Below are 17,362 nucleotides of genomic sequence, written 5' to 3'. Positions count from 1 at the left end.
TTTTATATGAAAGGAAACACGTGTGCACACCCATATATACACATGTACTCTAATAGACAGTGGGTGAAGACAATGTTTAATTTGGAGTTTTCCTTAAGAGCTGGAAGTGAGGACTTCGAACAGGTTGCTTGCAGGGTGTGTGGGGTCACCGATGATTTCACCCTCATGCTTCCTGACCATAGATGGGTATACGTCCTGCAGGGATGGTAGTGGGAGATCTACTATATTTTATGCTGTCCTCACAGTCCACTGATGTCTGATCTTTCCCTGTGTGGTTGCAGATCAAAACGTCGGAGTGATGGAAGAGCAAAGAACAGACTCAGTGGCTGCAGTGTGAAATGTCCTGATGTCAGGCTTCCAGAGGCGCTACAGAAAAGGTATTTTTGTGGACTGCAGTAAAGCCAACTTAATCAAGGAATGTCAATACCTTGTAAAGACCAACAAAATTGCACTGCACTAAGCTAATGTAGCACTTTTGCACGCTTATTCGTAGTCACGTTTAAACCAAGTTGTTTTAACTGTAAATTGTCAACATGTCACAATATAAAAAAAATCTGGCTGTGGTTCCAAGATACATTGTATGACATTTTCTATTTCCTGCTGACATCTTACCTTCAAAATAAAAGCTTAAATTTTTGTAAAAACAATGACAAATGATTGAACGATAAATTAATAAAAAGCAATGCCAATACGGCAACAAAGCTGTGCAGTAAACATCGGGAGTAGTGTTGAATCATGCTCCTCAACACTCAGCAAATGAACACCAAAGTATTACCCCACCAAAGAGAATTCCTGAACACAAGCTGTAGTCTAACTTAGAAAATAAACTCCCAAAATCCAACTCTTTGTTTAACTCCAGGATATTCCACTCCAGAAATGTGCTATGTCCTAGAATAACTGAGGTTATTTAATCAGTGTAACTGTTTTTAAACTCAATAAAAGTAAAATGTCTCCAAAAAGGTTTTTCATGTTTTTAGAACGTAAGGCCAAAAAAAAAAATTGTCTCACAATCCACTGTTTTCAATCTGATAGAGCACACCTCCCTTCATTTTGAACAAAAGCTATGAAATTACACTCACACACTTTTCACTCGACAGCAATTTGCTACCATTATCTTCTCACTAACATGATGTAGCCAATTAGGCCTACAGGTTGTCAGCCTGACTTTGATGCCATTGTAGCTGCTGCATGCTTCCAGATGTGGAGATGTGTGCTTACCAGATCTGGTAAACCAGCTACTGTCTAAACACAGCAACTGGTGCAGATCAGGCTTTGGTGGAGAAGCTTTAGTGCAAACAGGCGGGTCGTGGAATGCTGCTTGTTTACCGACAGGATACTGTGATCTGGTTTTCTTAAGCCCACCTGCATCAGGATGGAAAATGAAATGAAGGATTTAGATACACATGGAGTTGTTTTTCAACTTAATTTGCAGCATTTATATTCATCCATCATCAGATTTTCAGTTATTGTCTTGGATATAATTCACTAAGTCATCCAACTAATTTTTTCCTGTGTTGAACTTCATGAATGTCATCTCTGTAGGTGTCGTTTCTCTTCTTTGTCATACTTTGCTCGGAAACTTGTTACACCACAGCTTGTGTCATTGTTAGTAGTTGCTTTCCTGAAACCTCTGGAGACAGATGTTTTCCACCATTATTGACAGCAGTGAAATCAGGGTGATTTTTTTTTACACATGAAGAGTGCTAACTCTTGGGAGATTTCTTTGATTATTTTTTATGTTTTAAACTTATAAAAATCAATCTAAAGGAAGGAAAAGTAACTTGAGTTTTCTTGCGAGCTCATAGTTTCCCACTCACAACCACCTACCCTTTCACAAACACACCTCCGTGAAACCTGACAAACACACACACACGCACACACATGGCATACAAATCCTCATTTGCACTGTACCTTGTACTGTAGCAGGATTGGAGGCAGGAGGGTGGGGTGTTAGGAGTGTAGCTCTACTAGCAGATTGTCTCTGTAGGACTATTGGATGAATGTAGCGGGAGTGGATCCCGGCCAATTTCCTGTGCTGTGGTTCCTCTGCAAAGAATCTCTGTGATAACAAGCTGTGAAGTCTGGTGTCGAGTGTTTCAGTCATGCCTCCTTGAACAATATTTGAGGTAGAAACCACCAGACAGAGTTAATAACCAGAAAGACACATTATTTGTCGTACCAATCTTCTCATCAGAATGCGGAGATCAGTAGTCCAAGTACCTCAGAAGTGCGAGTGCTCCTGTATGATGGACATTTTCTGCAGCGTGCAGCTCGCGGCCTGCATTTCTTTTTCTTTCTCGCTCTCTGTCTGGCTCGATCACCCACATCTCCCTGTCTCTCTCCCTCTCAGTCAGCTCCTATTATCCCAATCCATCTCCTGCCGTGACTTTACATCACTATTTACCACTTATCTTCCCTCTGCTGCCCTCCCTCTCATTATTTGCTCTGCCTTTTCTACTCTCCTCGACATGCATCTCACTCCCTCTCTTCTGATGCTGCCTTGTTTTCCTCTATTGGCTTAGTTTTAGTTTTTTTTTTTCCCATGGGGCGGGTTAACAAGCCGGCATGATTTCATCAATGTGAATCAGTCAGCCTGATAAGACGTGACCCAGATGGGATCTCCAGCTCTTTTTATACAGCCATCCATCACAACCACCTATAGCCACATAAGCTCTCTCACGGTACTGCCTGTCAGCCGTCGTATGAAAGAAATGTGTCATGTAGCTCCAGTGCACTCTTTAGAAAAACTATTTGTCCCATATAAAAGACAAACAACGTTTGGTATTCTCATCTAGCAGCCCTAGTTCCTGTGCTTCTTATTATTTTTGGCTATGACATGCTGGGCAGATGTTGCAGCACGCACGCATGCATTCGCATGCATGCACACGCATACACACACACACACACACACACACACACACACACACACACACACACACACACACACACACACACACACACACAAACCCTCCTACAGATTCCTTTTGGGACTCATGATGGTCAATAAGACACACTATTATATGCTACAAATGTTTTTGTATTACAGAACTTCTTTCTTGCCAAGAATCAGACAAGAACAGCAATCTCACTATCAGATATCAATGAACAAGCGTACCTCCTAACAGGACAAACTAGCTTGTAACATTTCTACGGAACTAGTTTGTATTTATTGTTGTTGTTTTATGTAGTTTCACTGTAACATTTCTCACAATGCCTTAAGACTAGATTTTCATGCAAGTTTGACAGCTCATTAATTCACGTTTAATCGCACCAAACATCCCATTTACCAGCTGTACGTTAGCTGTATGCTATCAATGCCTGCAGTGATCATGTGTGTGTGTGTGTGTGTGTGTGTGTGTGTGTGTGTGTGTGTGTGTGTGTGTGTTAGTGTGCTCAGAGCTCCTCCATTTAATTCTATCCACACAGTTAGTCAGTTAACACACAGACTGAGACTAATGTTAATCTAACCGTGTGTTCTACTGTCTAAAGGTCTTTAGACATCGTGTGACGAAGAAACAACATGAAAATGCTAACTACTCGCCAGCGAATATTTAGCAAATTTGTGACAGTTATTCGAAAAAAGTTGTTTCATGAGAAAAAAAAGATGGCTTCCAAATGAAAAAAATATCTTTTTTTAAATCGACACGGATGCTTTTAGGGCATTATGGTGTACCACTGTGGAAAACTTCTACTATCTCTGACAGGGATGCGTTAACGACTGGTTAATGTTCTTACTCGTGATGTGATAGCTACTGAAAATCTAACGTAAACAACTGCGGTTCCTGTTGCAAATGCAGGTGGATTTTGGTCTAATGTAATCCATATATCTCTAAATTGCATGAGGATATATATTTTTTAAATTTTCCATATGAAGAAACATCCCAAATTCTGTCGCATCAGCTCCAAAACTGTGATGCCAAAATGAACAAATTTAGGCTTTATGGATAACCATAAGGCCAGAGTTAATGTAAATTAGAGAGTATCACAACCTGATAAAAATTCTTCACTGCAACTCTGCCTAATTTGATACAACAGACATGAAGGACAACTAATGTGACATCCATTTTAGTGAAAGTAATACTAGGCTGCCTATTCAGTGAATGTGCCACGCATGGCAACCTGCATTTTTATAATAGATACAGTCTGGTCCCAGCACAGGTGCATCGAGGTTTTGTTCAGTAAACCAACGACTAAATGTTAAATATTAGCTTTATCTCATGTCCTCACAAAATTATCTTAACTATAGAAAACTATTCGTGGTACCCAGATGAATATATGGTGAATCTACTGTGTATGGCATCACACACACATTCACACACACGCACACACAAAGACAGGTCAATACTCAGTTTCGTACTGTTCCACAATAACACTTTGTCCAAGGGATGAAATTGGATTTTCCCCACAGGTTACTTTGGCTAGAGTTGTGTTTATTTATAATGTGTGTATGTGTGTGTTTTTTGGTGTGTGCATCTGTTTGCGCTTCAGATCAGTGTGTGAACACTTCGCAACAACAACAACTGCCCGTTTGAGCCCACACACTCTTTCTGTAGTAGAGCCATGGTGAGATTTATGTGGAAACCCTCCCATCCTGCCTGCCAGTATGTGTGTGTGTGTGTGTGTGTGTGTGTGTGTGTGTGTGTGTGTGTGTGTGTGTATTGCATGTGCGCGGGCAGCAAGAAAGACTCAAGAGCAGATCTCCTGCCCTCCTGCATCCTCATATCTGTTCTTGACTGCTCTTACAGGATGTGTTCTTCAGATTTTGCCTGTAGGTACAGGCAGGTTTGAAAACAAGGCACACAGCAAGCAACAAAAACAAGCAACCAAGTAAATGAGAAGGCAAATAATATTCTAACAGACGTACATGCACAGAAGAAAGCTGTGTGAGAGCCAGTGAAACATCTGAGCATGGACTTTGGTTTTTAAAGCAGGCGTTGATTGGCATTAAGGAAAGAGATCATGGTCAGCAAAATGTTTTTTGGTTCTCCCTTGGTTGGCCTGACAACTGCATGCTGACAGATTTCCACCCAGTATCGCGGCATGTCATACACATGACCGTCCACTAAAGTCGTCATCTAGATGTGAGAAGAACACGTACATAAACAGAGACAAAAGGTCATGTGACAGACGTCAGGCGACAGAGGTAATGAGACGAAGTACAAAGTGACACTATGCCCCAGCCAACCGACAGCAGAAACCTGACTTCACCACAGGGCAGTCAATCAAACAGACACGCCCCAAAAATGCCACTTTTTGAGGCCCAGTATCTAAATTATGATGGGATTATTTTTAATTGGACTCCCAGAAAACTAATAATAAGGAACGACTGTAGAGAATGACACCTTCACATGAGAGAAGTTGAATGAGAGTCTATAGAGCCAAAGCCTTTTTGGAGCCAACCCCTAGTGGCCCTCTGTGGCATTGCACTTCAAGGCACTTCTGCATTGGCCTCACTTCTTAAACCTTGAGGCAATGTCCACTTTTACATACAGTCCATAGTTTCCATGTGGTTTTTGTTTTCCTTAAACACGTGAAACTGATACATCTAACGAGTCAAAGACGTGAGACTGATACGCTTCCCTGTAGTGAACAGGCGTGTGTATTACACGTTTCAGTGACACCGGGTTGCACATTTTGTATTGAATTGCAAACAACTTGCATTTGAGATCGTGCTAATTCTGAGGCAGAATTTTGTAGTCAAGGTGATTTTGCTATTCTTGGACTGACAAGTCAGTTTTTTAGTAAACCAACACCTTTTAATAATCTGCAAAAGTGGCAGTCCTCTTTTTTCCCCTCCTTTTAGCCAGCTGGTACAGTAAGGACCAATCTTTCTGTGTGTAATGGCAAGTGACTGTGGTAGATTTGATCAGCTATTAATTGTTAAGGAGAATTTCGTGAGTCAACCAAATAAAAAAATAAAATGCACATTTATGCACAACAGTATGATTAGTCTGAAATGTATAGTATACTCTTGTCTCCCTCCATGTTGCTTGTGTGTGAGTGACGTGTACATGTGTGTGTGGATGCACTACCTGCTACGGGCCATCTTGCCTGAGCAAGCGGCGAACATAAAACGGTTACATCAGAAAGTGTGACAGTGTGAAAGACTGGTGGCCAACTTTGAGGTCACCGGTCTAATTACACTTCAGAGAGACTGATTTAGGTTCAGCTGCAAAGGTTGTTCAGGGCTGCAGACAGATGGGAGGAGAGCACAGAGCAGGAGGATGAAGGAGGCGGGGAGAGTTGTGAGCCCGGTGGACAGGGCGGTGAAAAGAGATGGAGGAGTTTCAATTTAGATTTAAATCGAACACTATTACAGCGAGTGGCTCTGCTACTTTTCGTCGCGATTATCCCAACAAGTTGCAGTCGAGCTCGTTTTACCTCTACCACTGGTCTTGCTCCGGCCCATACTGCCTCGATACGCCTTTAATTTCACAGAGAGAAAGCATAGAAGGCGTCTGCAGCCATTTTAATGGATCTGAACAGAAAACAACGTGACATCTTGTCTCTGATCAAACACGGCTGTAACTCTCTAAATGCCCTATTTATTTTTATGAACAGTTATTCTCTCAAATCTTCTTAAATATCTGTCCTTGTAAGGAAAATCATAAAAAGACCCTGTTAAAATCATAAAAAGACCCTGTTACACAAGCACATTATGATCATCCTGACATCCACTCCAAAAGTTTAGGATTAAGATTTGTATATAGGATGGGGGTTAGATTAAGGATGAGGTCAGAGTTTAAATTCAGTTTAAAGGTTTGGGATTAAAACCAGCAATCCGCATGAGATGAATGTATCTACTGTTTGTGAACTCCGCGGTAAATCAGATCAGGGTAATGATAATTTAGCCTGCACTGCACGGTGACGGTACATCCCAGTAGTGTGTGTGCGTGAGGAATGCTGCTGCTGTGGTGCAGGAGGGGGGGGGCGGGAGGGGCGGTTGGGGAGGAGGCTCTATGGGCAGGAGCACCCAGGGGTTAACGAGCGGTGTGAGAAAAACAGGCAGAGTTTGAGAAGAGGGGGCCATGTACACCCACACACACATGCTGAAACACAAAGTGAATCCCAGAGGAAGCTGAAGATTGTTGGGCCCATGAGAGCAGGCAGTGCGTGTTGGATTTAAACACACACTAAATTATAGCAGCAGGTAAAACTCCATGTAGTTCTGTCATTGAGAATGAACAATGGCAAATAAAATGTTCTAAAATGTGTTACTCAGATAAATGCACAGTTTAGTTCTAGAAATGGTGACAAACTGCACGGGTGTGTTTTTAAACTCGTATCGGAACATATCGGAAAACAATTAGTGTAAACCGGTTTCTTTCTTCTATCTCTTCATTGAGTTTTTTTTTTTGTGGGTGTTGTAGTTTACTATCCCCATCTCCTCCTGACCCATCCAGTAATCCCACTATCATGGGCGGGTACCCGAAATGTAACATGACAGTAGTGACCCAAACACCTGCCACTTCCTACACACACACACACACACACACACACACACACACACACACACACACACACACACACACACACACACACACAGGAACAGAGACCCAGAGGACTCTTTTCTATCCAAAGGCCCTTCTCACGCAAATAGAGTAGGCAGGCAGGATCCCCTCTCAGCCTATTTATCAGAAGGGGGAGGGAGGTGTGTGTGTGTGTGTGTGTGCGCGTGCGTGTGGGGTGGTGGGGATGGTGGGGGGGTTTGAGGAGGGACAGACAGCATGGACCCCCTCTATTGTTCTGGCTGGGTTTAAGGGATGGGGGGAGGTGGGGCAGCAGGGTTGGAACCAGGGGTAGGATGGGAATTGGAGACCCCAACAATGCCACAAAGCCCCCCACTGCTCTTCCTGCTTATGAGAGTGACCTGCTCTGACACAGGGGGGACTGAAGGGAAAACTATACGATAATTCAGCCCAAACGGGACCCAATTTGGTCAGAGACCTGGTTCTAGATTAGAGCTCAAAGTTTGGAGTCAAACTACATAAGAGATATACCAATCAAACTGGAATCATACAACCAAACCTCAGTCAAATTATGCCCAATTTGACCTTCATTGTGCTATTGAGGGAGACATAGATCCTATCATGTGTCTACCATGTATTTACTTGTATTATTTTTCTACCAAGTAAAACACCAAAAAAACACAACCAAAGTACCAAGCTAAAGTCCAAATGAGTCATACCTGAGCCAATCTATTACACTAGGTCCATACTTTAGTCACTTTTGGACACAATTATGCATCAAAACCGAGCGAATCAGAGCATGCAGTACAAAACTGGACTAAAACTGACTTAAACACACACCTGCCCCACATCCATCTGCATTTAGTCTCTGAAGGATTGTCCTGTCTCGCTTGCATACACACAAACGCATACACGGCCAGATGTGGTTATGTGCAAGTATGTGAGAAATGTAGCAGGGACAAGCCGGGATGAGCAAAAACATATAAGAATGTAGGAATATTATATGCAATAATGTGCACGTTCTTTTACTGGAAAGCACATGTATTAGTTTACTACAATTTATATATAGAAAGTAAGCTTTTCTGTGGGTTTTCCACTCACAACTGCAGACCGAACTTTTGATGTTTTTTCTTTCTAAGGCAGTACCCTCTGTCCACAAACTTTGCAAAAAAAGCTCACTCATTTGTCACCCTACAAAACTCCTAAATCTCCAGAGTGTGTGTTTTGCAAACAGCCTGAAGGTGTGTGTGTGTGTGTGTGTTTGTGTCCAGCTGTGCTTCACTTCTCTCTCCCTTCATCGTGGCGTACACAGCAGACCTCTTTGTCTGCCGGTTTAGGGCAGGGTGGGAGGTGAAGAGCAGTTTGTTCATAATGGATTATTGATTGGTCTGAGAATACACTGGCTCTGCACTGTGTGTGTGTGTGTGTGTGTGTGTGTGTGTGTGTGTGTGTGTGTGTGTGTGTGTGTGTGTGTGTGTGTGTGTTTAAGACTCCATAAGAATCCCCTCTGTCCCACTCTAAGCACTGAATGTCTCCACTTTATGAGCAACTGTACGAGCATAGCGAGGTTTTTTGTAAAGTGCTCTCTATATGTTCTGCTCCATGAAGTGATTTATGCATGTGTGTGTGTGTGTGTGTGTGTGTGTGTGTGTGTGTGTGTGTGTGTGTGTGTGTGTGTGTGTGTGTGTGTGTGTGTGTGTGTGTTATGTGAGTGTGTGTGTGTGTGTGTGCGTGTGAGCACCTCTGTATGGACTGTTAAGCTTTCAATGCCGCCTGTATGGAACAGTGTTAAAAGCCCACAGTGTGCGTATGTAGACTTGTGTGGGTAACATTAAAAAGCCCCCTCTGTTTTGCTTCATGATTCCTCAGTTCCCCTGCATGTGTGTGTGTGTGTGTGTGTGTGTGTGTGTGTGTGTGTGTTCATCTCAACAGAAGGTCCACTCTTTATTTTTCCCCACTGTGTGTTTTTTTTTTCTCTCTTCTTAACCTCGAATACTCGTCTCTGTGCTGCTTTGTGGGAGGGAAACAGATCCCATCATGGCTGAAGGATGTCCCGCACCAGGACGACCTACAGTCATTACCAGTGATAAGGTGACAGCGCAAGTGAGTCAGTGCGTTATGAAAGCCAATCTCCTGCACCCAAGGGTGCAGGAGATTTGTGTCATGGCTGCCTCTCAGATGATTGCCATGATGAAGGTGCTTCCTGGCTGGATGACAGTGTTTTTTTTTTTAATCTCAGATGAGAGAAAGAGTGAGGCCTGTCACCTTCTGCAAACCTTTGTGTAAATCTAAATAAAATAAAACAGTTCTCTTTAAATAGTAGGCTGATGTTTTGTAACCAACTATGAATCCCTTTTTGCATGTTATTGCACCAAATTTTGTATCTCTGGCCTCTGGAGGGGGCTATTGAGAAAACTGTTGAGCCGGCATAAGTCGGTGCCCTTCGTAATTGTTTTTGTGGTTGTTGTAGTATCGTAATAGTGTTGCATATCAAGCTTAATTTTTATGCCTTGCTTTGTATCAGCGCTACTGTGTGAAAACAAACACAAAAATTCTGTCACTAGGTCCTCTGTTGGCCGATACGCACAGTTTGACACTTTGTTGTTTCAAGACTCAGTCCAGATGTGGACCTCAGGAGTCTCAGTGAAAATAAATAGCCGGGCTGATCTGTAAAGGTTGCGATTGGAAAATAAGAGCGGATTTCCTCCTCTCGCTGATCCTCAGCTGCTACAGTTCAGCGTTCAGAAAGCAGAACAGCAGAGGTTGCGTTTGTTATGAGGGAGGGGAGGGAGAAGTAATAAAAAAAAAAGAACTGTTTGTTTTTTGTTCGACACAGAAGTCATTATCAGCTGAGTGTAGGCCCCCCTGTTCACTCCCAGTGACTCACGGTAGGGCAGCTTAAGTGTCCAGCATGTCTGATGTCGGAGCGGTGATGCTCCCAACAAGGCTCAGACTGGTATTTAAGGACGATCATTTTCCTGCGAGTAGTGTTAACTGTTTCAATCAGAAGGCAGCATTTAAACACACTAAGAAATAAAACATCAATTTCAGCTCCAATTTAATCTACAAACTGTCCCCTGTTTTATTAATTCGACTTCTCTCTCGTGTGTGTGTGTGTGTGTGTAAGGTTAATTAGCTGGAGGATGTCAATGACAGTCAAGGTTTACAAACTGGACTGGTCTTGGTAGCTCCAGGAGAGACACTGTATCCATTTATCGTCTTTTGTTGGTGTTTAATAAAGCTTTGAAGCCTCCTCTCTTTTTTTTTGATGACTTCGATGATTGGTAATCTTCTCCGTCTTTCCTGGACAGTTTCTCCCCCCCTAAGCCAATTTGTCATTTTTTTTTTTTTTTACTTTAGCCTCAGTGCTGAGGAGCCTGCATTGTTTCCCTTCTGCTGGTTAATCTCATTACATTTCAATTTGCACATGTGAGTGTCTGGTGGATGACAGGCTTACTGCTGAATAGTCTCAACCCCTCCCAGCCCTCCTGACCCCCAGTCGGCAAGGCCATGTAATAGGAAATAAGATCATTATCCTCTGTTTTCAGCGCCAGAACTGGAAGAAACTACTAAGTATTAATGAGTAGCATTCGGATGTGGAGACGGAGAGCAGATGGAACAGATGGAGGAGAAAACTACAGTGGATGAATGGTTGGGGTGGGACAGCTTTGTTGTCCTTATTGTGCTGTTGTATATCCATCATCACCTGATTGTCTACCATGTCATTTGTTCGATATAATCAAGTAAGCGCGCAACGTTTGTAGCTCTTTCCAATAAAATGTCATGTTAGTTGTTACATTTGCTCTTTTGAAGATTATCCTCGTAAGGTTTAAGGATTTAGCCTTCATATAAATGGCGAGTCTATCATGTGGTCAGCCAAGTACACTGGTCCTATCGAACAGTGTACATCTTTTAAAAACTACATCAAGAATTTATATTATGTCGTAGTGTTAAAATAAAAAAAAACTGGCATTTGCAACAGCATACTGCAGTGCTCTTTCATGTGATTACAGATGAAACACAGTTAACTATAAATTCTCCTACATGTAATGATACTTCATATGACTCATACTAATGGCTCTGAGACTGTACTTAAGAACAGCAGTGCTTTTAGCTAAATATTGACATGCTCACATTGAGAGTGCAGTGGTTAGCAGGTGTAATGCTATGATTATAGTTTATTTTCCTGGTGCTGGCATGCTAGCATTTGCTAATTAACATGAAAAACAAAGTATAACTTAGAGCAGTTTGACTCACTTGATGTAGGAACTTGGTATAAACCTGCTGTTGCCCAACTACTTTAGGCAACATTCTTCTACTTTTCCGCTATTTGTGTGTTACTATTTTTAAAAAAAAATCCCTGTTGCAATGGAGAACAGCAACAACAACCTCCAAATTAGCAACCTATATAAATGTATATAAATTTGGATCATACAAAAAGGCGGGACTGCTTGGTTATTTTCTAGCTTTTGCCAGGATTTAGCTGCCCGATTGTTCAAGAGCACCATCGCTGCATCCTGAGCTTGGTGGTAGTTAATCAATTGTGATTAGTGTAAAGAAATACATTAAAGCCAGAGTGGTTTCTTTTTTCTAATAACAGGCTAATAACATGGGTACAGCCGGATTATTCCCTCCATCATTCTTCTATCATTCTCTGGCACAGTATGGTGAAGATAGGTCTGGCTATGCTAGAGTAAATTTAGAGCGATAGGAATGCCGTTAGTTTTGCAACTATTCATGAACTGACAAATTACAATTTTGACCTGATGATGTCGAAACAAATCTAACAGTCACTAAGGTTAACATGGTTAAACCTGAGGGGAGCGCAAATGCAGTTTATCTTATGAAGCTACAAAGCCTTCAGGTGGTACCAGGGAAAAAGGCTGGGATCATTAAAGTCAGGAGGATTTGTTATTTGGGATCCATGAATGTCCAATTTTGTGCCAATCCATTCAGAGGATGTTAAGATATTTCACAAAACAAACACAAACTTTACCACCAAAGCCATCAGGATTAATCCTTGAGACCATGAATAATGGTCGAATTTTTTTTTTTTTTTTTAGCAATCCATCTGAGGGTTCTTGAGGTAATAATCTGGACCAAACTAGTTGACCGACTGAACATCCCCACCATCCATCCTCGGGCAATGGCCGTAAAGCATTGGCTATTCTTTTTTACGGTTAGGACCTTTCAAATGCAGGGAGAAAAAGTGAGCTTCTATCATTTTAGATCAACATTGACTGCATTATGTTTGGACAGTAAGAGCTGTGGATCTGATATTCTGCTATGTTTCAAAGTAATTTTAACCAGAGCTACACTTTAGGCTGGAACAGTACATGTACACTGGAAGCCTTTGCCCTAGTTAGCACTCCAGGAGGACGCATGGTGAACCATTGTGGCTGATTTCAATAGCATAAATCATTCCGGATAGATAGGTGGCTCTGGTGCAGGGTAGTCATTTTCAGTGCAAGAGTTTAAGGCATATGATTGTTCCTGTGCTAACGTCCCTCCTCCACCACTGTATCCTCTTATGATTATGATCAATTATCCACTTGTAATTAGAGCCTGGCAGTAACTCAGCTTATGGGCCCTGACACTTTTCTTTAATAGCCTGTAATAATGTTGTCAGTCACGTTTCATATAGTCCACACTCTCAGACAGGCTTCCCAGGGAAAGGTCCTTTCATGTTTCAGAGTTTTGTGATGGGAATTTAGAAGTTGCTTTGAATGTTGTGCATAAAAAAGTGTCATTTCAATCAACAAAGCTGTCTTAATTAATGATGGGGTTTTTGAGCTGACAGGTAGAAAAGAAAAAATATTAACCTTTAATTTGTATTGTGAGAATATTAGGACTTTGCAGAAGCAAATTATAAAATAAAGACATTTTTAAGGTTTTATAACAACAACATTTGAGCAAACTTTACTGTTCATGGAAACATGCAAACTATGAGAGTATGCCACTTACTGAAGGAAATATATGCGGTATGTAATTAGTCAACACCATTATAGCCATGTCTGTCTCTTCCTCTCTCTTTCTCTTTCGTTTGACTCTCTCCCTGACCCCATTCAACTCCAATTTGAGAAATAGAGCAGAGCAAACTGTCTGAAGAGCCACTTCCTGTTGTGTACTTAAGATCCCTGCCATGTGATAGTGTCAGTTGATGCGGCTGCGTGAGGCCAGTATGGGGAGGGAATATGGTGGCACTGCTGATCTTGCTGATGTGAACACTGCCCCCGACCTCCCACCTCACCCCACCCCCGCATCCCTCAACTACCACCCTGATTGTGTAAAGTGTCGACTCAGCCACTGTGGCGTCAGAGCCCCCGAGCCCTGCACGGCTCGTGCACAACCGCAGCACGCACATACACGCATGCACATGCACAGTAATGGTGAACAGTGCAAACTGCAGACACATAGTAGCCCAAACACACAGTAATAACACATCTAAACTAAATTTAAACTGATATACAGTCTGTTATAATACGGTTGAGTGTTTTACCTCCACAAAGGATTTTGGGATCTAGGGAGGTTTATAACTGTGCTCCGGGTGCCATATTTGATTTTAAATGTATGGCTTGCTTAGTGGTTTACAAAAGATATATATATATATATTTTTTTTTTTTTTCACTTACCCAGTGCTACTGTTTGCTTTTGTAACCTTAGCTAAAAACCCGTGCAAATTCAGTTTCCAAAATGTCGTCACCCATCCATCTGTGTAATGATGATAACCGACCTGAGGTCTTAGATTGCCAACTTTTTAATTCATCTCTAAATTAGAAACAAGCATGTAGACTGACTTTATGACATACACACGCCACCTGTAGCTAGCTTAGATATGTATTTAAACTTCAAATATGTAAGTGTTCTTAAAATAATGCAGTTTCACTGATATGTTCCCTGTGTCTTTTCTTCTTCATTCTCAGGTGGATGGTTTACAGGCAGACCCTGCTACATAGAGCTCACTGTTATGTGACCTGGAAGCTGGGGATACACACAAAAACTGAGGATGAAGAGGCCAGTAGAATGAAAACCTGACATTTGGTGGATTAGTTACTCTGGAAGACCTCTGAAAGCTCCATTAACACAATGATGACCTGAAACTGGGTGATACTTTCACATAATTCTGACAAAGAGATCTCAGTTGTATATTATATGCCAGGCCTTCACTAGCCTGAAAAAGCAAATGATAAGTTGCTTTTTATGGGCTGAGTCACTGAAGATGGATACATTGTGTGGCATCCAGTAACTGAACTTTGCTAAATCAGCAGCACTGTTAGCAGCTTGATCGCTGGATGATTGAAGGCAGATTGCTTTTTAACTGACCTGGAAAAGCACTCTAGACATCCCTAGATGTGCAACTGCAGATAGCAGCAGTCTCAAGTGTTAGTGAGCTTGTAAAAGGCCAGGTAGACAGTGTAGTTTAATTTATAGCATGAATCCTAGAGACAGCGTGGAGGTGATGGAGACCCAGGCAGGAGGTCAAAAGGAGAAGCTGAGTGAAGACAAGGCCAACTCTGGGAATGAGATTGAGGGAGAGGATGACAAAATCCCTGGGGCTTTCGACTGCAACATCTGTGGACGCAGCTTCCCTTTCCTCAGCTCGTTGTCGCAGCACATGAGGCGCCACACGGGTGCACGCCCTTACAAATGCCCCTACTGTGACCACAGGGCCTCGCAGAAGGGCAACCTCAAAGTCCACATCCGCAGCCACAAACTGGGCACACTGTCCAGCCACCACTCCAATGATGATGAAGAGGGTGGGGCTGAGGAGGAGGAGATGAGGGTTTCAGAGGGTCTCGATGGAGGCACGAGTCCAACTAAGAGCAGCTCTGCCTGTAACCGCATGATCAGTGGGGATAGTGGTGAGGAAAGTCGGAGGAAAGCGCCTGCGAGGAGCATGAAAAGGGAAAAGTCTGTCACTGACCACCGGCCTTACTGTTGTCGTCTGTGTGGCTACGAGGCCCAGCGCGAGGACCAGCTCCTCAGCCACATTGAGAAGGTTCACATAACAGCAGACACAGAGGAGGAGACTGCTGTTAAGGAAGAGGCTGTGACAGAATCTGATGGTGTCCAACACCAGAGTGATGGGACCTTTCCTTGTGAGACCTGTGGCCAGGTCTTCACCCAAGCCTGGTTTTTGAAGTCGCACATGAAGAAACATGCAGGGATCCTGGACCACTGCTGTCGTATCTGTGGCAGACGGTTCCGCGAAGCTTGGTTTCTCAAATCTCACATGAAAACACACAACACCAAATCCAGGTCACGATCAAAAGGAGATTCAGCCGAGCTTCCAGCCACCATCAACGATGTAGCCCAGGATCCTGATATCCTTACTGGCTCTGTGACGTCTATCTATCAAATGTGCTCCAAATGTGGGAACCTGTTTCACAACAAAGAAAGCCTTAGAGCTCATGATAAAGTCCACAGTCTCAGCTTTGGCAGGAAATCCCACAGTAAGTGCAGACCCTGTGATGATGAGGACTCTCCAGCTGCTAAGAGACGTTTTCTGGACTACTTAAACCTCCAGACAGTTGAGGGAAAGACCCTAGATGAAGAGGAGGAAAACGAGAAACTGATTTCGGGTCAAAGAATCCCAGAGCTAGATCCAGTTTGCAGCTACCAGGCCTGGCAATTAGCCACCAAAGGAAGGGTTGTGGAGCCCGTGGAGCCTGGTTACAAGGCCTCCATTGGGGGAGGAAGTATGGGGGAGGAGGCCCTCGCTGGAGCCGCTGTGGTTTTCGAGAAGGAGAGCAGTCGTTATGTCCTGCAAGGTCAAGAGAAACGCAGCTCAGGCAGACGCAGCAGCTCGGGGCTGGGAAGCCACACCTCTTCAGGGGACCGGACGCCAGAGAGCCTCAGCGACTCTGAGTACCGACCTTCGTCCCGACAGGAAAGACGACGACCATCCCAGTCACAAGCTTCCTCCAAATCCAATGAGTGCTTTGAGTGCGGGAAGGTGTTTCGCAGTCGTCACCAGATGGTCGTCCACCAGCGGGTCCACAGGAAGGACGGAGGCAGGGCGTCTGTGGGAGACAAGGAAAGAACCGCAAGAGACGACCGGTGGGGCTCCACCAGTGATCCAGAGTCAGGCTCCCCCAGCCGGCCCAGCACTCCAGGGTACGGAGACTCTCCACCGGCCTCAACCCTTGGAGACCAAGCCTCAGAGATGGGTACCTCAAACTCTGGAGAGCTTGCAGGTTAGTCAATAATGTCTGCCATTTTCTGTAGGGTTTATGTTATGTATTTCCCTTGTACTTGTTTAAAATAATCATCTATAATTAAAAGAGCAATCTATGAGCAATATAGATGTAACGTAAGGTTTGGTTAGGGGTAGATCTAAGTAATAACCACGGGCAACTGGAATTGCTTTAGTATTTTTGAAGATGCTTCATTAAGATGTTTCAAAAAGTGTGGGACTCCCATCCAGCCAGGTGGAACTGAAGAAGCCTTTCGACGGAGAGGTGAAAGGTCTTCAAGAACCTCAACCAAGTCCAGTTGTCTTCAGATAACACTTAGATTGACTAGGACCTGAATGACTGAAAATCATTGCAGACACATTGCGGTAAATGTTGGGGATTTGGGAATTGCAGCTCATTTTACTATTCAGGGGTTTAGTCAAATCAAAATACTTGGATGATGATAATGTTGAGGCTTTCTTTGTGGCAGTTTCAGCTACTGATGGCACCACCATTGCTACCTACTCACTTCTCTGTTTTTCATAAGATACTGACTCAACTTTGTAGCGTACAACAATAGGAAAATGTAACTGTTGAAACTCACATAGCAGGATTTTCAGTGACAGAAATGACTGGAGCCCTTTTCAAGCCTCCCACTCGAGACCTGTCACACTGTAGTAAACATCTGTTGATGAAATGTGCTTTGTGAAGGTATAG

General features: G+C 43.1%; 1 protein-coding gene across 2 annotated transcripts in view; it reads left to right on the top strand.

The window, feature by feature from the left end:
• znf516 (zinc finger protein 516) overlaps positions 1 to 17,362 on the top strand; it is a 47,997-nt gene that overhangs the window by 17,869 nt on the left and 12,766 nt on the right. For both annotated transcript variants that reach the window (XM_069143338.1, XM_069143337.1), the window contains exons 2-3: positions 282 to 377; positions 14,393 to 16,666. In XM_069143338.1, coding sequence (XP_068999439.1) covers positions 14,902 to 16,666 — 1,765 coding nt within the window. In that variant the 5' untranslated portion in view covers positions 282 to 377; positions 14,393 to 14,901. The remainder of the gene's footprint in view (positions 1 to 281; positions 378 to 14,392; positions 16,667 to 17,362) is intronic.

Source organism: Embiotoca jacksoni, unplaced genomic scaffold (assembly GCF_022577435.1).
Source record: "Embiotoca jacksoni isolate LCO1_2020_lvr unplaced genomic scaffold, fEmbJac1.0.p SCAF_11, whole genome shotgun sequence".
Taxonomy (NCBI): domain Eukaryota; kingdom Metazoa; phylum Chordata; class Actinopteri; family Embiotocidae; genus Embiotoca; species Embiotoca jacksoni.
The sequence above is the reverse complement of the archived record's forward strand: the minus strand, read 5'-3'. Positions and strand labels throughout refer to the sequence as shown.